At 54.0% G+C, this 22968-nt stretch overlaps 1 protein-coding gene across 1 annotated transcript in view; it reads left to right on the forward strand.

The window, feature by feature from the left end:
* The window catches only part of PTPRN2 (protein tyrosine phosphatase receptor type N2), a 711364-nt gene that overhangs the window by 216253 nt on the left and 472143 nt on the right, over nucleotides 1-22968 (forward strand). Inside the window, exon 5 of the mRNA XM_047763645.1 lies at nucleotides 9945-10104. Coding sequence (XP_047619601.1) covers nucleotides 9945-10104 — 160 coding nt within the window. The remainder of the gene's footprint in view (nucleotides 1-9944; nucleotides 10105-22968) is intronic.

Here is a 22968-nt window from a genome sequence, read left to right on the forward strand (position 1 = left end):
GTGGGGTCAGACCGGGAGCCGTGCGGGTGCATTCACGCGGGGGCTCGCTCACCCGCAGACCCTGCGGTCTCGCGAGGGTGGGATCTGTGGTCCTTTGTGCTCCGCCTGCAGAGTATTGAGCTTGACGGTGGGCCCCCGTGGTCTGCTTTTTTGTTTTTGTTTTTGTCTTTTTGCCATTTCTTGGGCCGCTTCCAGGGCATATGGAAGTTCCCAGGCTAGGGGTCCAATCGGAGCTGTAGACACCGGCCTACACCAGGGCCACAGAAACGCGGGATCCAAGCCGCGTCTGAACCTACACCACAGCTCATGACAACACCAGATCCTTAACCCACGGAGCAAGGCCGGGGATCGAACCTGCAACCTCATGGTTCTTAGTCGGATCTCTTAACCTCTGAGCCATGATGGGAACTCCCCAGCCCCATGGTCTGTTCTGTAAAGATAAAACAAGGCAAGAGCCCGGGTCAAGCACTCTTGACTTCCGTTCTCATCTCCCCGCTGGTCTGAGACACTTGGGTTCAGCACTGCCCCCTGCTCTGTGGTGAAAAGGTACTGAGCCTGGGGCGCCGTCCGGAATAACCTTGATTTTGCACCAAGGAGGTCAAAGAACAGGGCGTAGGAGAATGGGGAAAACAGGGCAGGAATAACTCCTTATGTGGTCTAGACAGGTGGCAACCGGGCAGAAAAACCAGACGCATCGAATGAACATTTCCAGGGAGAACAGCCCTGAGAAATCAGACAAGCTGAGACACGTGGGTGGACAGATACTGAGGTCACCACATTCCCACCGGTATTAATATTGTCATTGTTTTAAAATGCCTGTTTGTTATGAAAAATAGTAACTTAGCTTTTAAAATTACTGGTGAGATTACAAGTTTAAAACACACAGATGCAGGAGTTCCTATGTGTCGCAGCAGATTAAGGATCTGGCATTTTCACTGCAGTGGCTCGGGTTGCTGCTGTGGTGCAGGTTGGATCCCTGGCCTTGGAAGCTCTGCATGCCATGGGCGCAGCTGCCAAAAAAAAATTTACACCTATGTAGAGATTGGAATTTTCTATATGGATTTCCTGTATAAATAGTATTTTTTTTTCTTTTTAGGGCCGCACCCTTGGCATGGAAGTTCCCAGGCCTAGGGGTCGAATTGGAGCTGCAGCTGCCGGCCTACGACACAGCCACAGCAACACCGGATCCAAGCTGTGTGTGACCTACACCACAGCTCACCACAACACCGGGTCCTTAACCCACTGAGTGAGGCCAGGGATAGAACCTGCATCCTCATGGGTCCTGGTCGGGTTCGTTAACCGCTGAGCCATGAAGAGAGCTCCTAAAAAGTATTTTTTGTGTTTTCCTGCTTTGTTTGATTCTGTCCAGAATCTTTATTTGTAAGGCCGGTGACTCTTCCCTGACTGTATTGAGTGGAAATAGTTTTCCAGTCTGAACCATGAAGGCGGGTACCATTGCTGACGGGAACACCGCGTGCTTAGGTTTTCGGGGCTGCATTTCTGGTTTCTTTCTTTGAGGACGTTGAAGCTCAGTCTAACAGCAGAGCCCTGTCTGGTGGGGGTGGGGGTGGGGGGAGCTCCATGGTCTCTAGTTTCCTACGCCCCCTCCTGCTGCAGGCCCCTATCGGGGCCACTGAGCATCCCGGCTGGAGGGTGGGATGGCTCACACCCACCGCTTGGCCAAGTTCACGGCCCTCGGCCCCAGGCTCTGAACTAGAACTCTCCCTCCACCGTTAGCATGTTGGTTCTCTTGGTCTTGCTGCATCTTTGCAGTCAGTTCCTTTATTAAACTTCCTGGGGACTCTGCCCGATGACCCAGCTGCAGGAACAGGAGTCATAACACCCACGCTTCTTCCTCGGCTTTGTCGGGGCTCTGGGGCCTCGGGATACACACGGCATAGCCTTCCTTCTTCTCAGACGCCTGTGGCGGAGCTTTCTTTAGCAGGAATTGTCGGCTGCCTGGTGTGTGTCCTGAAGTGATCTTTCTTGGGAGGTAGAGCTCCCAGCACTTTCATTGTCTTCGGAGATTGTTGGTGAGACACGCTCACATGTTTCGGTGTGTGAGTTTGGGGCACTGACGCGTTTGCGGGGAACTGCTGTCCTTTTCATGGGAATTCCACCTTCGCTAACTGGGTGTGATCCACAGTGTTGGGTCATAGTTTAAAAAATCATTCACTGTAGTTATGACATATTTGCCGTTGATTTTTCCCTTTATCCTCTTAACACAAATTTGAAAAAGAATGATCTCTTGGATTTTCTTCTCGCTACCACCCTTAGATGTATTGTTTTTATATGAAAATTCTCATGCTAACAGTTTTGTTCTGAGCTTTACTTATTCATTATGAAAAAGCAGCAAAAGCACTTAAGGCTGCAGATTCTCCTGTGAGCACCAGTGTGATGCCAGCGTGCTGATTTGCTTTGGTTCTAATATATCTGCAACTGTAATTTTTTTTTTTTTTTTGCCTTTTCTAGGGCCGCTCCCATGGCATATGGAGGTTCCCAGGCTAGGGGTCGAATCAGAGCCATAGCCACTGGCCTACACCACAGCCACAGCAATGCGGGATCCGAGCTGCGTCTGCCACCTACACCACAGCTCATGGCAACGCCAGATCCTCAACCCACGGAGCAAGGCCAGGGACCGAACCTGCAACCCCATGGTTCCTAGTCGGATCCGTGAACCGCTGTGCCACGACGGGAACTCCAATGTAACTGTAATTTTATATCCTTTGCGAACAGTAAGCGTAGACTTTCATTTTTCACATTTATGTGTTCTTATTTTTAGACTTTAAATTAATGTCAGGTTTACTGTATTTTAGTCAGAGCATGGTATGTTCAGTTTTTACTCTTTAAAAATTTGAGGTTTCTTTATAGTCTAGTTTATCGCATACCTGTATTAATTTTTAATGGATATTTCAAAAAATATTGTATTCACTATTTACAGAGTGTAGGTTTATGTATAGTTTATAATTATATAAATTTATAATTACATGTAAATGTGAATTATACTACTCAAAATCTAATTACTTTTATTTTGACTTGCTGCAACTTCTCAGACAAAACTGTGTTTTTGTAAATGTCTTTCTTCCATTGTTACTATGCTTTCCTTTACACCCTCTGGGTCTCGACTCTCTGCCCAGGACCTCTCAGCAGTATGTCTTCACCACAGTCGTCACACCTGCTGCTGCTTTGTCTTTTTTTTTCTTTCTTTCTTTCTTTCTTTCTTTTTTTTTGTCTTTTTGCCTTTTCTAGGGCCGCTTCCACGGCATATGGAGATTCCCAGGCTAGGGGTCTAATTGGAGCCATAGCCACCAGCCTACGCCAGAGCCACAGCCACACTGGATCCTAGCCGCGTCTGCTACACCACAGCTCACGGCCATGCCAGATCCTTAACCCATGGAGCAAGGCCAGGGATCGAACCCGAAACTTCATGGTTCCTAGTCGGATTCATTAACCACTGCGCCACGACGGGAACTCCTTGCTTTTTCTTTTTTTGCTTTTTAGGACTGTACTTGTAGCATAAGGAGGTTCCCAGACTAGGGTTCTTATCAGAGCTACAGCTGCCGGCCTACGCCACAGCCACAGCCACACCAGATCCTTAAGCCACTGAGCGAGGCCAGGGATTGAACCCACAACCTATGGTTCCTGGTCGGATTCATTTCCTCTGCGCCACGTTGGGAACTCCCTGCTGCAGCTTTTAAGAGGAGCCTTTGTTGGGTTTGATGCTTTTGGTCTTGATTCCACTTTTCTAAAATCAGAATTGCCTTTCCTGTGCTCTCTCTGTTTTGCTGCCTAATTAGTCCTTTAAAATCCAGCCCTTTGGACTCTTTTGTTTTGCATGCAGCTTTTATGAACGATGTCTGGTGGCACTTTTCCGGCCCCCCGAGGGCAGTGTGGTGCCCGTGTTTGCACCGCCCCCGAGACCCCAATCGCTGTGCTTTCTTTCTGTCCCTCTGCGGGCCTGGCCGCTTTGCTGTCGTCCTCTAGTGTTTGTAACTCTGTTTTCTTACTGGTTCAATTTGTGGCCATCACCTTCAGGCTTTCCTGAGAGCTTTTGAAGTGACAGGTCTGTGTCATTATTCGTGGAGGAATCCGTTGGGATCTCTCACCGCTTCCCAGCGGATCCCATGACTGGTGTGTCTCTAGGGCCAGGCATGTGCCTGGCACAGGCGGGCATCCAGCCAGGGCTGCACTGAGGAAGGAGGAAGAGAGCGAAGGGTCTCGTGACACTTTTGCATCATTGCGTGGGCGGCTCCAGCGACATCCAGGCCTGTAAATTCTCTTTATGTGTGAGACAGAAAGGCCCGGAAGTGATCACTAAACGAGGTTGGGGTCTTTGAGAAACGGGGTGAGAAGCAGGTCTCCGCATGCTCTTGGCAGAGATTCTGTTTATATGTCAGAGTGTTTTTCTCCAGAAAATTGGGTGACAGCATAAAGCGGCCTGCATAGTTGGAGCCTGAAGCCGGTGCAGGGAAGCGGGACAGGGACCCGCGGGACCCATGCGTAGCGTCTCTTCATCCCTCGAGGTCGAAGACGGGCACTAAGAAGTTTTGAGCTCCTCGAGGCCGGACGGCAGGGCGAAGGTCCATCTGCAAGCTGAGTGCTGCCGTGGCCCAGCCCGGCGACGGCCATGCTCACGGTCAGGGTCACAGGCAGTGCGCCAGCCAGCAGGCAGGCGGGGAAGGTGAATGCGACAGTTTAAAGGCACGTTTTCAAGGAGGTTCTGTCTACGTTGCTTAACCACCAGTGAGGGAAATAGAGACCATCCAGAAAAGGCCAACTGGCCTCCGTCAGATTTTACACTCAGACAACACAGAGCATGAAGTTTCATTCATTAAAAATGGACAAGGTTGGAGTTCCCGTCGTGGCGCAGTGGTGAACGAATCCGACTGGGAACCATGAGGGTGCGGGTTCGGTCCCTGGCCTTGCTCAGTGGGTTAACGATCCGGCATTGCCGTGAGCTGGGGTAGGTTGCAGACTCGGCTCGGATCCCGCGTTGCTGTGGCTCTGGCGTAGGCCGGTGGCTACGGCTCCAATGAGACCCCTAGCCTGGGAACCTCCATATGCCGCGGGAGCAGCCCAAGAAATGGCAGAAAGACAAAAAAAAAAAAAAAAAAAGGCCAAGGAAGCGCTAGCCAAGATTTGAAATTCAAAGAACTGGACAGCTCCCTATAATTTATTTGCCTATTAAACCTGAGCCATCATAACTTGAAAAGGCATCAGAAATAAAAAACAGGACAGTTTGACCAATTGAGGTCAGATTTTCAGGGAGTCCCAGCTGTTGTGAACTGCAGATACTCAGCCCCCTAATACGAGGGGTCTGTTCTTGGAAATCAGACTCCCTATGGGAAAATACCTGCCAGGAGCCTGCTCTCTGCTCCTTTAGGCGTGTGGAATCCGTAACAAGGCGCTTCCACCTTACCCCCCACCCGCACCGCCGCCGCCGCCTCTCCCAAAGTGTGTCTGAATCACAGGAAACACCCAAGGCACCAGCTGGACACTCGAAGTGGATCGGGTTATTAACAAATGGGTCTTCATGTGCAGTCACAAAGCCTCACCCGGCACCTGCAAAGCACACACGCACAGACACACAGACACTTACGGACCCACACGAGACACAGTCACATTAACACGGATGCACATAAAAGCACACCTGTACACACACACACACACACATGTAGACACATGGACACATGCATAGATATACACACCGGATCAGACACGGCCACACACAGACGCATGCACATAAACACACTGAGACACACACAGAGACACGCAGACAGACCTGGACACACAGACACAGAATTATGGACACACACGTGGATGCAGAGACACACACGTATACACACACATACGCAGGCACCCACGCAGATGTGCCAGCCTGGTGCCACTGCCCTGTGGTCACTGCCGATGCCTCGTTACTCGGAAGGGAGGTCCTCCCATCACAGAGCGTGGTCCTCACTGCTGCGCTGGAGCAGAGTCTGCCTGAGTAACCGGGGTCGTTCTGGACCTGGGGGGGCCGAGGGCCAGCAGTGCATGCTCACTGTACACCCCAGCTGTGGCTGTCCTGTCCCCTGAGGTGTGAGCGTGGACGGGGCTGGGACCTGGGGGACCCCACATCCCAGGCCGAGAGGAAGCTTGGTTTTGTTGGTCTCGTTTTGGGGACACCGAGAGCTCGAGGTGCCAGGTGCCCAGTGACGTGCCCAGCCTCGGTTCCTCCCTGGACGACGGTGAGGTTTTTTTTCCTCTGCGGGTGTCTGTGCGGCTCTGAAGTCCTGGTCCCAGGGGTGCCCAGGGAGGCCTCCACATCTGGGTTGGAAGTGCAGGAATTTTCCAGGCTCGGGGTGGCCAGGCCAGGGCTGGTGCATGTCCTCCGAGGTGACCTGTGGCAGGCCGTGGACACTGCATCTCGGCCACAGTGAGAGGTGCCACCCAACAGGGAGCCAGCCCTGCGGTGCTGGACCCGGGCCTGCTCTCGCATCCGGGCTGCCCAGACTGGAGGCGGGCATGGCCTCAGCATCTGTCCCCTGCACTTGCCGCCTTTCTACCCGCACCCGCCCTGCTGGGGCTGCAGGACTCCTACTGCCGTGCAGCAGAATCCTTTGCTTTCTCCAGTTATCCTACGGCTTTTTATCGTATGAATGGGGTACGTTTGTAAATAAGAGTGAAAATCAAATTATTACTGAAAAGCCATCCTTCTCCAGAGAGAATCATCGGAGAAAGGACGGAAAGACAAAAGTAGGGAGCGTGTCACATCCCTGGCACATGCCACTCTTCCTGGCCTCCTGGTGCCGCCCGCCCGCTGCGCCCCTTGCTGGGGCGGTCTCGTTCCACATCAAGGGCAAAGGGCAGAACCCAGGCTTTTCTTACGTGCGGCCCCGATGCGCAGGCGTGTTCGCTTGCACCTGCATTGTAGGTACGCGTCCGGTGCATCATCTGAAGTTACTTTGGATTCAGAAAACCATCACCACATTTACTGAGCACCAGGGACAGAGCGCAGCTCGGTCGTGGGGAGTCGCCAGTGTCAGAGTGTAACAGGGCTGAGCGTCGTGTTAGTCAAAAAGGTTCATTGTCTTAAAAAAGGAGAGGACAAGCCATGTTTTCCAACTAAGTCTATGATCTGCAGCACTCCAGGAGTGGCTCAGTGGGGTAAGAACCCAACTAGTATCCATGAGCAATTGGGTTTGATCCCTGGCCTCGCTCAGTGGGTTCAGGATCTGGAGTTGCCTTGAGCTGGGGTATAGGTCACAGATGCGGCTTGGATCTAGCGTTGCTGTGGCTGAGGTGTAGGCCGGCAGCTGCAGCTCTGATTCAACTACGAGCCTGGGAACCTCCATATGCTGCAAGTGCAGCCCTAAAAGGCAAAAAAAAAAAAAAGGAAAGAAAGGAAGGAAATCCATGTTATAAATTTGACATATTCAGGGAGTTCCTGTTAGTCCATAACTAGCGGGTTACAAACCCAACTAGTATCCATGAGGATATGGGTTCGACCCCCGGCCTTGCTCACTGGGTTAAGGATCCAGCATTGCTGTGAGCCATGGTGTAGGTCGGCAGCTATAGCTCCGATTCCACCCCTAGCCTGGGAACTTCCATATGCCGTGGGCGTGGCCCTTAAAAAACCCCAAAATAAATAAATAAAAATTTTTAAAACTTGAAGCACTCTGATTTCACCGCCATAATCAGCTTTGTTGTCCTAAATATAGTCCAAGTAGTAGAAGTTTTTAGGTTTCACAGAGATGCTTTTCCGAACACTGGAAAGGTGCCGCATGACAGGTCAGCCATGGGAAATGCCAGGGTTTTAAGATAATGCTGGGTCAACCCAGCGTCCAGTCATGTTTCCAAGCTCATTCACTCCGTCGACACGATGTCTTCAGTCCCTGCCCTGACTTGGTCTCTGTGCAAATTCCGGGGTAGAGGAATGGACCAGAGAAGCACAGGAGAATGTGGCCCCTCCTTAGAAGCAGCTCCCATTCCGGTGAAAGGATGCATAGTGAGAAAAAAACCCATATGTGAACACAGAAGGTAATTTCGACTAGGAGCTGAAGAAACTTAGGATGCTCTAAGCCTAACCCTAACCCTAACCCCAACTCTAACGGTTGGCGAAGCCATCTCTGAGCTGAGGAGGGGGTGACAAGGGACATGGGACATGGGTGGGGTTTCAGCAGTCAGTGGTCGGATCTGGTCGCCCTTTGCTAAAGATCCCGGTGGCTTCTGGAGGGAAGTGGGCGGACGTGGGTCAGCCTGGCGGGCAGCTGAGGTGGAGGTGCAGGAAGAGGGGACTCAAGGGTGACGGTGGGTCCCCGGGGCGTGGCGGGGCCGCGCGTGGAGTGGAGCTGCCGTGCACAGGGCTGTGTCGCCAACAGGCTTAACACAGCCGCTGGCTTGCGGTAAAATGTGGGAGGAAAAGATAAACCAGCGAGGGACTTTTCAGCACAAAGCCTGGCTCGATGGTCTGGGACCGGCCCTGCCACCTGTCCAGATGGCAGCGTCGCCCTTGGGAGTTGTGGGCAGGAGCGCGTGCTGGAGAGAAAGCGAGTGTCCAGACGGCCCCTGGCTGGCCCTTCGCACGGCAGGAGGTCTGAGCCCGGGGACTCGGGGGGCTGTGTCCCGTCTGAGTCCCTCCCCGGCCCTTCCGGCACAAGCACAGCGTGAAGCTGCACGTGGGCTGGGCTAGGGCTCCAGAGAGCGGCCGGGCTCTCAGAAGCCGGGGTGGACGGAGGACAGAGAGGAATCTGGATGGCGGCCGCCCCCTCCCCACCCCCAGGCCTCACCCCAGGCCCACGCGGGTTCTGAGGTGTTGTCTGGTGCCTCTGGGGGGCCTTGTGGTCCCGACTTTCTCAGGTGCTGCTTGCTGATCCCGTGGCCACCTTCCGTCTAGGCTGTTCTTGGCAGAGGGACCCTTTCGGCCAGGAAACAGGGCTCTTAACGAGTCTGAGCCTAAGTCCGTAGCTGCATGGACAGCCTTCCCGAGGTCCCCAGACTCACGTCTAGTCAGGCAGCAGTGTCTGCAGCCTTGGCCCCACTGTCTCCCAGGCCCCCACACAGGGCAGTTTCCTCGCGGGCCTTCAGGTGGGAAGGCGCCTCGGCCCCGGGCCCAGCGCCTCTTCCACCACGCAGACGTGACCGGCAGCTCCTCTGTGGACAGGCCAGCGCGACCTGAGCTCCCAACCCACTCTTCAGTGGTCCGTTGGCACCGGGCTGGTCGCCTGCGTGACGGGCACTGCAGATCTGTGGGTACACGGTAAACGGTGCACGTTTATCGTTTCCAGTCTTGTCATCAGAGGTGTGGCTGGGCTTCTCCGGGGCCCCGTCCTCCGAGCTGGCCGTCTTCCTTGTGTGACAGCCCCTCCTCGCCTGAGGACCTGTGGTCACACTAGGGACGACCAGGGCATCGAGGGGTCCGCTGACGAGCGGGCTGGCTCCATCTGCTCCCCTTCTCACCACCTCTGCCCTGCACCTCGGAACCTGCCTGGTCCCCGCTTGGGGAGATCGGGACGTGGGGTCCTCGGGCCGTCCTCCCTCACCATGTGCCACCCCCACCTCTCTGAACGGTGTGCACACGGGGCGGGGGCGGGGGCTGAGATGGGGGCCCAGGGCAGGTGGCGGCAGGACAAGGGCTCCTCTGTCCTCAGGCACCTCCCCCACCCCGGGGTCTCTGCCCCTCAGAGTCTGTCTCCTTCCCCGGTGCTCGGGGGCTGTTGTAGGGGGCGGGCCACAGGGCTGGCGCTCTACTTGGGGTCACTCGCCAGGTCTTCATGGTGTCCGGGCAGCAGGCTGGGGGGGTTCCAGCCTGCAGCAGAGAGCGCAGAAGGCTGGGGCCCGCCCACCACCTGGCCTGGCGCCCCCATCCTGGCGCGGCCCTCCTTCCCCCCATGGCGTGTGCAGGGCACCAGGTGGCATGGATGCAGCGCCTGTGGACGGGCTCACGCTTTCCTTTTGCTTTGCAGGAGCTCGAAGTGGAATGTGCAAGACGAGCAGAGCCTCCACCTAGAGGGCGAGGTGCTGGCCGAGGCCCTTCAGCGCTACCTGCCCTACTTAGAGGCCCTGTCCCAGGCTGCCGCCCCGCGCACGCTCCCCGGGCCGAAGCTCGACAGGCCACTGTTGCAGGTGACCCTCCGAGCTTTCTCTGGGCTGGGCTGGGTGCATACCTGGGGCTTATCGGGTTATCTGCCGTATCCTGGGCCGGGGGAGGGCGCCTGCACCCACGGCCCGGACCCAAACCTGGCTGTGTGGCTGCGGGGTCCCCTGCGAGGGAGAGTGGCAGGGAGGAGGTGGACACAGCGTGAGCCACGTCCTGTTGCTGAGACCACCCTGGCGTGGGCACTGCAGGTTGGGGTCCTGGGACACCCCTCTCGCGTCCTTGGGGGTATCCTGGCCCTGGGGGAGTTCGCTCTGCACCAAGGCCAGTCTGGATTCAAAGCGTATGGGAAGGAGCAGTTTACAGAAGCAGGTAGAAATCTCATGACCTTTCGTGTGGAAAGTGTGCGTGATGCGATGACCGCTGGTTAAACGGAGTTGCCAGGTGTTGATACGTGGGAAGAAAAGGGTCTAGAGAGGGAGTCAGAGCTGGGGCGCCACACCCTGAGCAGTGACGTCCAGGGCGACCTGGGCACGGCTGGGGTCCGACGGCCACACTCGCACCTGCGTTGGCACCATTAGTTCCATCAGCAGAAGTTGACCGACTCACCTTCGCCGCGCCGATGCCGGGGCGAAGGCGCGCACGCGTTTGCTCGTCGCCTCAGGGCCTCAGCGAACTAGGGACACTTAGACCCCACGCGTGCTGCCTGCAGGTGCGGGCAGACCCCAGGGGTCGGCGTCTGTTGTGTGGCCACTGCCCAGGGTCCAGCCTCACGTGGCAGAGGCCTCATGGTGGCCCTGGACCAAGGAGGCCCTGGCAGAGTCCTGGCCTGTGCCCAGCCGTGCAGAGGTGGGCGGTTCTAGCCAGACCGCCGTCGAGAGGCCGTGCGTGGGAACACCGCCTGGTGGCACTTCTCCCATGTTTGCAGCTCCTTGAGGAGGGGGTGGCAACGTGGTTGCCAGCTCAGCTGCCCAGCAGGGTCTTCAGCCTGTTCTCAGAATCCATCTGGTGGTGGAGTTGGGGCTCGGCCCCACGGCCTTGCAGGATGGGCTGGGGGTGGCTGGGCCCCTCCCTGGAGGGGAATCGGATGATGAGGGCCAGCCGGCTCCCCTTCATTCCAGCCCGCTGCCCCCGGCTCCCTGCCTTTCCCCTTGGCTGTTCCCTGGGCCATCTGCAGGCTTCTCAGCACAGGCCTCAGCCGCCACCCCCGGGTCCACTAACACTGCCTTATATGTTTGTGTATTTGGTTGTGCACGTGGCACCTGGAGGTTCACGGCCCAGGGATCGAACCCACGCCACAGCAGGAGCCAGAGTCACAGCAGCGAAAACGCCAGACCCTTATCCTGCTGAGCCGCAAGTCCTAACACTGGTTACTGTATTTTTTAAATGTTAAACTGGGTTTTGTCATTATGCACTGACGTGACCAAGCACTGTCACCAACCAGATGCCCAGCTCGCTTTCCTGGGTGTGAAACGGGTCCCAGGGTGGGGGTGGGGCGGTCAAAGGGCCGGGGTGGTGGGAGAGGCTCAGGCCCCGCGCTTGCCCAGGGCCGTGTGGTGTCGGGAGGCTGCTTCTCCTCTCCATCCTCCAGGGTCCTCGACGTAAAGCTGCAGCGGTGGTCATGACGTCATCATGAGGATTAAGCAGGAAAACACAGGAAGCTCTCGGCCAAGGCTTCAGTTAAGAGTCATTATTATCAGAGTTCCCGTCGTGGTGCAGTGGTTCATGAATCCGACTAGGAACCATGAGGTGGCAGGTTCGATTCCTGGCCTCGCTCAGTGGGTTGAGGATCTGGTGTTGCCGTGAGCTGTGGTGTGGGTCGCAGATGTGGCTCGGATCCCACGTTGCTGTGGCTCTGGTGTAGGCCGTTGGCTACAGCTCCGATTTGACCCCTAGCCTGGGAACCTCCATATGCCATGGGTGCTGCCCTAGAAAAGGCAAAAAGACCAAAAAAAAAAAATAGTAGTTATTATTGTTAATTGCAATACCCACTTTAAAAGCAAAATGAAAACGAGGCCAAGTGTGCATACCGCCTGCTGGATTCTCTGCAAGGAGAATCAGGCGGCAGTGCTCTGCTCGGAGTGAACCTGGTCAGTGCTTCCCATGCCGGGAATCAAACCAGGAGGGGCCTCTGACGGCCCCCTGCGGGCGGGTGCAGATCTCGCGTCTCCACGTCGCACTTAGTTCCCCTTCCGCCCAGTCCTCTCGCACGTCGGAAACCTGGGTACCTGCACCGGTGAGGTCATTTTTGTCTTCCTCCTCGTCCCCTGCTGTGTCTTTAGGAAAAGGCCCTGAGGTTCAGCTCAGGCTGGGCTCCCGTACCCAGTGCATCACACTGGGAGCCTGGGCGCTGGGCACGGACGGTCCAGGAAGGGAGCTGCGTGCAGCCCTGTGCCAGCTCTGTGCTGGAGGAGGGACGTTTGAAAGGGTTCAGGGGCGGGTTCCCCGCGACGCTGATCCACGTGCCTTCTTCTGACGTGACAGCGACACTGCACACGTGGCCTGGTGTCCAGGCTGCAGAACCGGAAGGGAAGGCTGGCGAGGCGTTGCTGCAGCAGGCGTGTGGCTGGCGCCGTGGACGCCTTGGTTGTCAGTCCTGACCTCATCACCACATTTCTTGTTTGCTTTTGGTCATTTTACGAGTTTGGCTCTGCTACTAAAACGAGCGAGCCAGGCGTGACTAGAACTTGCTCCCTGGACCAAGAGCAGCACGAAGTCACCTGCGGCGGACCGAGCCCTTAACTCCCCGGCACCTGCTGTCAGCACTGCGAGACGCTGGGAGTTAGAGACAAACTGCAGCAAACTCCAGGCCCCTGTGGGTGGCGGGTGAGCCTCTGGGAGGTGCTGTGCTGCTGACGCCACGGGCCCGGCTGACGGCGGCTCCGGGCAGACGCGTGCCCTCACGACCCCTCCTGGGCCCTCACATGAGTCTGCAGAATTTGCTGCAATCTTCCCGGTCCTTACTCAGCGGACCTGGGCTGTGTTTCCCCAGCAGCCTTGTCTGTTTTGGAAGAAAGCGTGTCTTTGCCAGGATCGTTCTTTCCTCCAGGAGCTTGCGGTCGATGTGGTTCGAGGGTGTGGACCAACTGGCCCCGAGGCTACCTGGGCCACCGGGCTGGGTGGCAGAGGAGGGACCTCGCTCGCTGCCCGCATCCCTCTCTGCTCTCCCTTTCAAGAATATGGGCTGGCCCCGGTCTTGTCCAGCTCGGCCGCCTTCTGTCCAGTTGGGCTTCCGTAATTTCTAGAACCCGCAGGAGGATGGCCATACCTCGTGGCCCAATCTGGACTGTGCTGCTCTATGCCTGTTGCCCCATCGCAGTGACTGGCTGGTTCCCCCTCCCTCTCAGAAACGTCCGGTTTGATCAGCGCCTTCTCTGGTCATCTCCACACAGTCGTTTCAGCTTGGTGGGCACAAAGGTGATTCAGAAAAGGCGCCCTCAGTGGCATCTTGGCTTAGGTATTTCTATTCTGTGTTATGGAAGCCCTGGAGCTCATGATTTTCTCCGCCCAGGGTTTAACTGAGGAGAGAACTCTCGACCGTCCCCCTGAAAAGCAGAGATGGGATAAAGTACGAGACGCTTTTCGTGCAGACTTTGGCCAAGGGTTCGGGCTGTGTTTTCTGATCCCCTCCCCTCTCAGCTGATGAAGTGTTTCTGTTGGAAATGGGAGCTTTCCACACTGGCGATCTTTCGAGTTACAACCAATGAATTACTTTATCAGTCGTCTTTCCTATGAATGTGCCATCACACGCTGAGCTATCAGAGACGGAGAAAGGCTGTGAATTTCGCATCTTTAGGGCTTTGGTCTGGTTGCTGCCCAACAGAAGCCGGATGGTGTAACATCACAGTGCCTTTAAGCAGGACGCCCAGCTCCACGCCTGCTGGGTCCCTCACGCCATCCCTGCAGCAGTGTGGACCCTTCCTTCTGCGTGCGTAGCGATGGAGACCTGCCCCTGCTTTCATCAGCCCCAGTAGCGCGGGCTCATTAAGAGAACGTCGTAGGTCTCAGTTTACTCCATGCTCTGGAGGAGGTTGAAACCCAAATCCCTCATTTGGAAATGCTGCAAATAACTTATTTACTTTGGAACCATTGTTTCAAGCATCTTTAATGTGCAAGAAGCTGTGCTAGGTGCTGGGATTTTACAGTCTTACTGGGTGAGGGAGACAAAAAGATACGGTTAAGAATAGCAGGCGCTGTGCTGGAGGGAAGGCTGAACTCGAACCAGAAGTGAAGGGGGGTCCAGGGCTCCCGGAGGCTGGCGTTGGAAGAACAACCAGAACCAGCAGGTGAAGATGTTTCGATGGACTCAAAGCGCAGGCTGTCAGGCCCACCCTGCCTGCAGGAATAAGCCAGGGGGTCACCAAGTCCCAGGCTTGAAAAAGCCCCAGAGAGCCGAGGACACAGAGAAACCTGAATGTGCCAAATTCAGAAGGTGATGAGCTCACACAGGGAAGAAGAGACCACAGCTGATTCCCCAGAGGCCGGCACCATAGGAGGGGAGAGGGGGCAGCAGCCTGGGTTCTGAGGAACTGTTGGCAATGCCTCAAACTGATGTGCGCATAGGATCCAGAGGCAGATGGCACAGAGCCCTGAGTACATGAGACACACAGGACACAGGGGTGGGGGAGGGAGGGGCACAGAGCCCCGAGTACATGAGACACACAGGATGCAGGACACGGGGTGGGGGAGGGGAGGAGGGCTGAGAGACCCTCCCAAGGAGCTCCAGGCCTTTCTGAGCTCATCTCAGCCCTCAGCATCCTTGGCACGAGGGGATGTGGTACAGAAAAATCTACAAACAGCCCAGAAAGCCAGGGAAAGATACCTTGAGCAACTCACAACTGTATCGGGCTACAGCTCAGAGACCCTGGGTTCAGAAAACCAACAGCTGTGTGCGAAGCATGAAGATCTGCAGGGTTGCGCTGGGGCTGAGGTCTGAGCCCTGCTGAGGAAAAGGCCCCCAGCTGCCCTGGACATTGCTATAGTCAGCAGGGACTGCATCGGACTGACCGCCACAAAATCCACACCCATTTCCAAGATAGATTTCATGGACTCAGCTTCCATCAGCAGACTGAGAGAGGAAGGGGCGTGCCAGTGTCTAGAGTCAGATGTCATGAGCTTAATTCTCCATCACTCTTTTGTCCAGGATTTCCCGCATACCATCGAGAACTGAGAGACCCATGAAGGCACAGGAAAATGTCGGTCTTGGTCAAGAGAGTAAAGTGTCACTAAGAGAATATCCCAGATATGACTTAGCCGGCAGAATTCTTCGGAAAGGATATTTTCGTAGTTAATGTAAATATGTTGAAGGATCGAGTGGGAAGGGTGAAAGAGCACAAATGAACACATGGAAAATTGTAGCAGGGGATGGAAACAATAAAAGAGAACTACATGCAAATGCTGAAAATTAAAGCGGCATCAGAAGTAAAGAACTCATGTGATGAGTTAGTGATAGACTGTGGAGGGCGAACCAGTGAGCTTCAAGCCAATAGACCATGGAGGGGCGAACCAATGAGCTTCAAGCCAGGTCAACAGAAGTGATCAAAAGGAAACAAAAGAACATAGAGTACACAATTAAACAAAACATCCAAGATACATGGGGCAGCATCTAATACTCCAACATGTGTATAATTGGAGTCCTAGGAGAGAATAAGGCAGACAAAATATTTAAAGAAATAGTGGCTGGCTTTTCCCCCAAATGGATAAAAGTTATCAAAACAGTGATCAAAGAAGCTTAGCGAACTTCAAGCAAGATAAATTCAGAGAAAACCAAATCTAGGCGTATCATGATAGAATGGGAGGAAAAAGAAAGAGAAAAATCTTAAAGGTGTCTTTGGGGGGAAAAAAAAAAAGGGCACTTTACACCTAGGGGAGTGTTTTATAAGAATGAAGTCTTAGTTCTCATCAGAAGACCAGGAAAAAAGCCAAACCTGTCACTTTAGAATTCCATATTGTTCAGAATGAAACAGGAAGAAGCTGTATCTGGAAGACCTGTACTGGAGAAATGCCAAAACAAGTTCTTTGGTGTCAAGAAGAGTGTTACCATATAGGAGTCAATATTTACAAAAAGAGATGGAATGCACCAGAATAGTAAATTTTCAGGTAAATATAAATACACACAACATACAACAATTTTGGATAAAAGCTATTGGATGTCTAAAGCATAATGATAAAGATGTATTGCATGGTTTTTAGCTCATGTGGAAGAAAAATATATGACAATAAGAGCACAAAGTGTAGGTAGGAATACTGTAATTATACTGCTGTAACTTGATTTGTGAAATTCTGGGATATTATTTGAATGTACACTGTAATACATTAGACACACATTATAATTTTTACAGCAACCATTTAAAAAAATAAGCAAAAATAGTTATAAGTAAAAGTCAATTCAGGGATAAAATGGGATGTTAAAAATGCTTCATTTACCCACAAAAAGAATGAAGGGAGGAAGAGAGGAACAACTATCGGATGGGTTGAATATAAGCAAATACCAAGAAACTAAAATTTCTTGATAAAATTATTGAGATCCACTCTATCATTGCTTTAAATACAAATGGGCTAAGCCCTTCAAATGAAAAGCGAACTGAATTAAAAAAACAAGCTTCAGCTATATTCTACTAAAGCCAAAGCCAATGAAATAGACACACATGAGTTGAAAGCAAAAGTGTGGAAAATATAGACAATGGAATCTCTAAATATAGGAAGAGTACAGTGACCGTATTGATATTAATTGAGGTACGCTTTAAGGGGTATTATCAGAGAGAGAGACCCTTTAGAATGAGAAAATGGTCAGTTCGTTAAAATGACTTAGGAATCTTTATTGAACTGACAATGTCAGAGCCTCAAATACAAAAAGCAAGACCATGAGAATATTCAAGAGATATATACAAGTCCACAATCATCTGTAGAGCTTTCAACTTTCCTCTGTCAGTAACTGATTATATAAACAGATAAAATAAGGATATAGACGATTTGAACACCACCACCAACCAACTTAACCTAATTAATATTTACCGAATGATACGCCTGAACACAGCTGAATACACATTCTTTTCAAGTACACAGAGAGTATTTCCCAGGATGGAGCAGTATGCTGAGCCATAAAATCAGCCTCGACAAATGTCAAAGGATCAAAATCAGAGAAAGAAATGGAAAGAAAACTGCAGACGGTTATCTCTCAGTAATGTAGAAGTAAAAATTCTAGACGCATTGTAGGAATCAAATACAACAATCTTAAAAAAGGATAATCCATCATGATCAAGGGAGAGTTATTCCAAAAATGCAGGGGTAGTTGCATTTGAGAATTCATCAGTACAACTTACCATATTAACAAGGAAAAGAGAACTTCTAGGATCGTCCCAGAAGATGCAGAAAAAGCACTTGACAAACGCCCACATTCCTGACAGAGGCGGTCAACTAACATCAGATTGAAGGAGGAAGTCCTGAGTCCTACTGGGAACCTGGAGTTAGAGGTGTCTGCTCTTCCCTCTGCTGTTCCTCACTGCTTGGAGGTCCTAGCCAGTGCAATAAAGCAAGAAAAAGAAATAAAAGACATCCAGATTGCATGATCGCCTTTGTGGAAGAGTTGGCGGGAACTATGAAGACGCTACCAACACTAATAAGTGCGTGTGGCAGTGCCGTAGAGAGCCGAGTAAAGACATGGAAATCAGTTATATTTCTGTGTCGGCAATATTAGGTATTGGAACTAAAACCATATCGTTTATACCAGCACCAAAAATTATGAAACAGTGGGAGATAATCTAACAAAATTTGTGGAAGGCTTTAGACATTGAAAATTGAAAAAACATTGGAGAGAGTAATTAAAGAAGGCCTGCAGTCATGGAGATACACACTACAATTGTGTCAAAAGACTCAATAGTGTTAAGGTGGCAGTTTCCCCCAAACTGATCTCTGGATTCAGCACCAAAAGCACTATCCATAAAAGGAAAACTGATAAATTGAACTTTGTAAAAATTAAAAATTTTTCTTCTTCAAAAGATAATGTTAAGAAAATGAAATGACAAGTCATAGACTTGGGGAAAAACACCTGGACCCCATACCTCTGAAGAACTCTCTCTCTCCGCAGGGTGAAAAGAACTCTCAGAAGTCATTAAGAAGAAAAAGCGGACAAATAAAAATTTGAGCAAAAGATCTGAAAAGACACTTCCTCAGAGAAGATCCATGGCTGGCAGAGAGTTCACGTGGTGTGTTCGACGTTGTTGTTCACGAGGGAAAGAAAAATCAACCCAGTGATAAGACGCCACTGCATGCCTGTTAGAATGGCTGACATTTAAGAGTGGCCGCCACTGAGTCTTGGTGAAAAGGTGATGAAACCGGCCTCCCGCGTGCAGGGGGTGGAAGGTGGCACAGCTACTTGGGAAAACATTTCGACAGTTTCTTAAGAAGCACAAATCTGGAGTTCCCGTCGTGGCGCAGTGGTTGACGAATCCGACTAGGAACCATGAGGTTGTGGGTTCGATCCCTGGCCTTGCTCAGTGGGTTGAGGATCCGGTGTTGCCGTGAGCTGTGGCGTAGGTCGCAGACGCGGCTCGGATCCTGCGTTGCTGTGGCTGTGGTGTAGGCCAGTGGCTCCACCTCCGATTCGACCCCTAGCCTGGGAACCTCCATATGCTGTGGGAGCGGCCCTAGAAAAGGCAAAAAGACCAAAAAATAAATAAATAAATAAAACAAAGCACAAATCTACTGAATCTGGCCGTCCCCCTCCTACGAAGATAAAGGAAAGGCTTGTCCCCAGAAAACCCCACCTGGAGATTCATAGCCGCTTTCACGTCATTGCCAACAGCTGGAAACCACCCAAAGGCATGGCAGCAAGTGAAGGGTGAACAAACTGCGTTGGAGCCGAGAGGCGGGTGCCGCGTGGTCATCGGAACCGGTGAGCTGCTGATGCGCACGGCAGCACTGGGGGGCCTCGCGGTGGTTGTGCTGATTGGTAGAAAAAGAGCACACATGCTTACAGTTCCACTGAGACAGCATGTCAGCAAATGCAGGCTGGAGTGGGAGTGAAGGCAGCAAGTCAGAGGCCCCCCGGGGAGGTGACGGTGGCGACGGGGAGGGGCTTGAAAGTCTCTGAGGGTGGCAGACGCGCTCCATGTCTTCACTGCGGGGGTGGCCTCGCTGGTGCGTACCTGCGCCAAAAAAGCGTGCCGTCTCTATTGTGTGCTGATCATACCTTCATAGATGGGGAAAAGATGCGCAATCCCACACAAAAGTACGTAAGCGTTTTGACCAGATCAGATACTTTATTTTATTTTGTCCTTTTGCCTTTTCCAGGGCCACTCCCGCGGCATGTGGAGGTTCCCAGACTAGGGGTCAAATCAGAGCTGCAGGTGCCGGGCCTACGCCAGAGCCCCAGCACTGCGGGATCCGAGCTGCGTCTGTGACCTACACCACAGCTCATGGCAACACCGGATCCTTAACCCACTGAGCGAGGTCAGGGATCGAAGCTGCAACCTCGTGATTCCCAGTCGGATTCGTGAACCACCGTGCCACGACAGGAACTCCGATGATACTTTCTTTGAAAAAAGCCATACGAGTGGCCAATAAGGGTATCAAAGATGCTCAGCATCACTCTTCATTGGGGAAACGCGGCGTAAAAGCCTCAAGCATTGCTACTTCCTGCCTGCCGGATGGGCTAAAATTTTTAAAATTTGTAGTAGCCGCTCTGGTCAGGATGTAGCACAATGGAGCCTCTTGAATGAGTGGGAACACAATGCCCACCGGCCGGCAGTCGCTTTCCTGTGGAACCTTCCTGGGTCCAGTGCCCCAGCGAGGTCACTCTGGGCCATGCTCACGAGGAGCTGTACCCCGCTGTCCTCCTCGGCCTTAGCCACAGACCCCCTAAGGTTGTCCCCCAAGCCCATCATCTCCGGCCGTCGTTTCTAAAGAGGTGCTGCCCTCGGAAGCTGCGTTGGTGGACGCGGGGCTCCCTCTGCCCTGACTGAGCTCTGCCCTGGGAGCAGCAGTAGCCAAGCCGTGTCGCTGTGGAGGCCATGGTCACAGCATTTCTACGTGTCCCCTCCTTGGCATCCGTGTGACTTCGTCTGACCTTTGGTGGGAAGCCGCATGCCTGCAGCAGAGCCGTCCCCAGGTCTGTTCTCAGCACGGCTGTGCCCCCACGGGAAGGGGTTAACAGAGTCCCCGTGTCATCCAGATGCCCACACCTGCCGAGGCAGCCCCTCTCCACGCGGATGGTCCCGGGGCGCCAACCCGCCTCCCAGCCGTGGTTGTTGCTGCTTGCCCAGCAGGTGGTGTGCCCACGGGGTGACGACAAGAGGTGCCGCTGGCAGTCGGTTCCTCTGGTCACGCCACCCACCCCACGCCCGTTCCGTTTGGCTCTGATCTTCTGTCCTGGGCTCTCGACGGTCTTGGGGCCGAGCCTGTCCCGCCCAGCAGCGGAGGTGGCCAGCCTGGGACGGGGGAGCAGGTGACTCCGTGAGCACAGGGTGGAGCAGCAGCGAAGCCCCTGGAAAGCCGTGTGGGCAGGACACGCCCTCTTCTCTCTCCTTATTTTTAACTCAACTCTTCACGTCGCCATCTGGGAAAGTCCTCGGTGTGTCCAGGGGCTCGGCCCTCCCGCCAGGGGTCTGCAGAGAGAAAGTCACAGCCTTGGCGGAGGTGACTGTGCTTTCTGTGGCCGCTCATCCTCCAGGACGAGAAGGTCCCTGGAGCCCTTCAGCTCAGGCACCTCGGTTTATAGACGGGGTGGCGGAGGACGGAGTGAAATGTTCCCTCTCAGAGGCTTAGTTGGTGGCGGAGCTGAAATCAGAGCCCTAGAGTTCTTCTCCCACTGTTTCCTGTTTATTTTTTAAGCCAAAAGCAAGGTCCCCAAGTTGCCCCCAAACCCAGCAGATGGCAGTTCTGTGTGTCCCGTTGGCCAGACCGCAGGATGGGCCTGCGTCTCCGGGGCTCTGCCCAGGCCTGGGGCTGGACCCAGCTCCTCCCTCACCAGGGAGCTTATCTGCTAGGAAGATGGTCGTGTCTACACTAGAGGGCGGTCGAGAGGGTCAGGAAGAATTAAAACACACAGAGGCAAAGAACAGCCTGGCGCTGGCGCTCAGGAAACACCAGCCGCGCCACAACCGTCTGCTCATTGTCCCGAGGTGCCGGGCGGACGTGGCGGTCACTCGGCCTGTAACCCCATGCCTTGTGCTCCCTCCCCCAAGGTCAAGGTGGACAGAAAGTGGGTTGCGACTCTGCCACAGGCCATCCCTTCACCGCCTACCTGCTGGGCACGAGGCTGCAGGTGTGGCCCTGGAGAGGACGAAACGCAGAGCAGGCGAGGTGATGAGGCAGAAGCGATGGAGCAGGAGCGCGAGGGGGATGACACGGGACGGGACACGGGTCCGGGTCACCAGGCGTCCCTTGAGAACGGTTCTGCGCTGCGGAACGGAGTGACGGTCGCCGCCGCCCGTGACATCGCAGCCGCACGCCGTCCTGTTGTCAACTTTCTGCAAAACTCATTCCGCCTGTGGTTTGGAACTTCGCTCCTCTTCAGCCTCGGGTTTTGAGAACTCTGGAGAAACTCTCGGGGACGGATTTTTTCTGACTGCAGGCTCCGCCTGTCAGCAGCAGAGAGCACAGATGTTCTGCTCAGAGCTAGACCAACGCGAGGCTGCTCTGAATGCAGCGGTGTGTTTGCCGCGGTGCTGGTGCGGTCGGAGAGAGGGACACCCCCAGCCCCCTGCCCTGCTCACGGGTGGGCGACGTCGAGCCTGGACACGGTGGAGCTTTGGCAACCTTTCCATGGTGTTGGGGAGGGGGAAGGGGGGCGGAGAGAGAAAGGGAGGGGAGAGGGGGAGGGAGGGAGAGAGGGAAGGAGGGGGAGCGTGAGGGAGGCAGGCAGAGAGAGGACACTTTGCCAGAATCACCCTCGACGGCCTGAGCACTGAAAGGCAGAGCAAAGTAACCCCAACTCTACGTTCATGAGCTGGAGCTGGGGGTGCCTGAGACCCTCCCCACTCCCAAATCTTGCCGCTGCCGGTGGCATCACGAGGCCACCTTGTTAGGAAGCCTGTGGACAGCCCCGGCGCTCAGCGCTTTGTCACAGTGGCAGCGAGCATGTCTTGATCAGCGTGCTTGTCAGCACTGCCTCCGGGCTGTGAGACCGACTGGAGGAAATGTCTGCTATGCGGTCCAAAGATGGCCCAATTTGGGCTCCTAATTTGTTTTGGACCCTCGGCGCAAGAGACTGTCTAACGAGCATGAGTGACCGGTGTACAGATGGGCGTCTCATCCACTCAGTGTTGGCTGGTGTGTGGGCCTCGGGGCCTGCGGTCTTCCCGGCAGTCTGAATCGATAATGGGGCCGTCTGGGGCTGGGGCGGGGGAGCGGGTGGATTGCAGGCAGGAAGGAGGCCTGCTGCGCAGCTCTGTTCCCCAGGCCCTGGCACAGCTGGGAGCAAGGGAGCCCCGTCCATGGCCGTCTCCCTGCTGGGCCGGCAGTGGATGCGACGCAGGCTGCGGTTGGAGGAGGTGTGTCAACCGGCTCCAGGAAGCTGTCCTGGTGTCCCCGCTGAGTGGGAGACCTCAGCTATAGTTCTTAGCATCCGTGACGCAGCTCCCACTTCGGTCTGCAAGCTGTTTGACAACAGGTCCGTGTTTGAGACCCTTCTTCTCCACAGACTGTAGAACGTAGTCCAGGGCTCAGCACACGGCCGCAGGAGTTGTCGTGATGCTGCTGCTGGTGGTGCTGGTGCTGGTGACGCTGATGGTGACGCTGATGGTGGTGACGACCATGCTGAGGGCAGCAGTTCGGACGCGGACTACCTTTTATCGAATGTCATGTGCTAGATTTTACCTGTTCTCTCCCCAGTACTCACAACGGCTTCAAGAAAAAAGGGTCTTGCGGGTGGTAAAAATGAAGCTCACGGAGGT

The sequence above is a fragment of the Phacochoerus africanus genome, chromosome 16, assembly GCF_016906955.1.
Source record: "Phacochoerus africanus isolate WHEZ1 chromosome 16, ROS_Pafr_v1, whole genome shotgun sequence".
NCBI classification, from domain to species: Eukaryota; Metazoa; Chordata; class Mammalia; order Artiodactyla; family Suidae; genus Phacochoerus; species Phacochoerus africanus.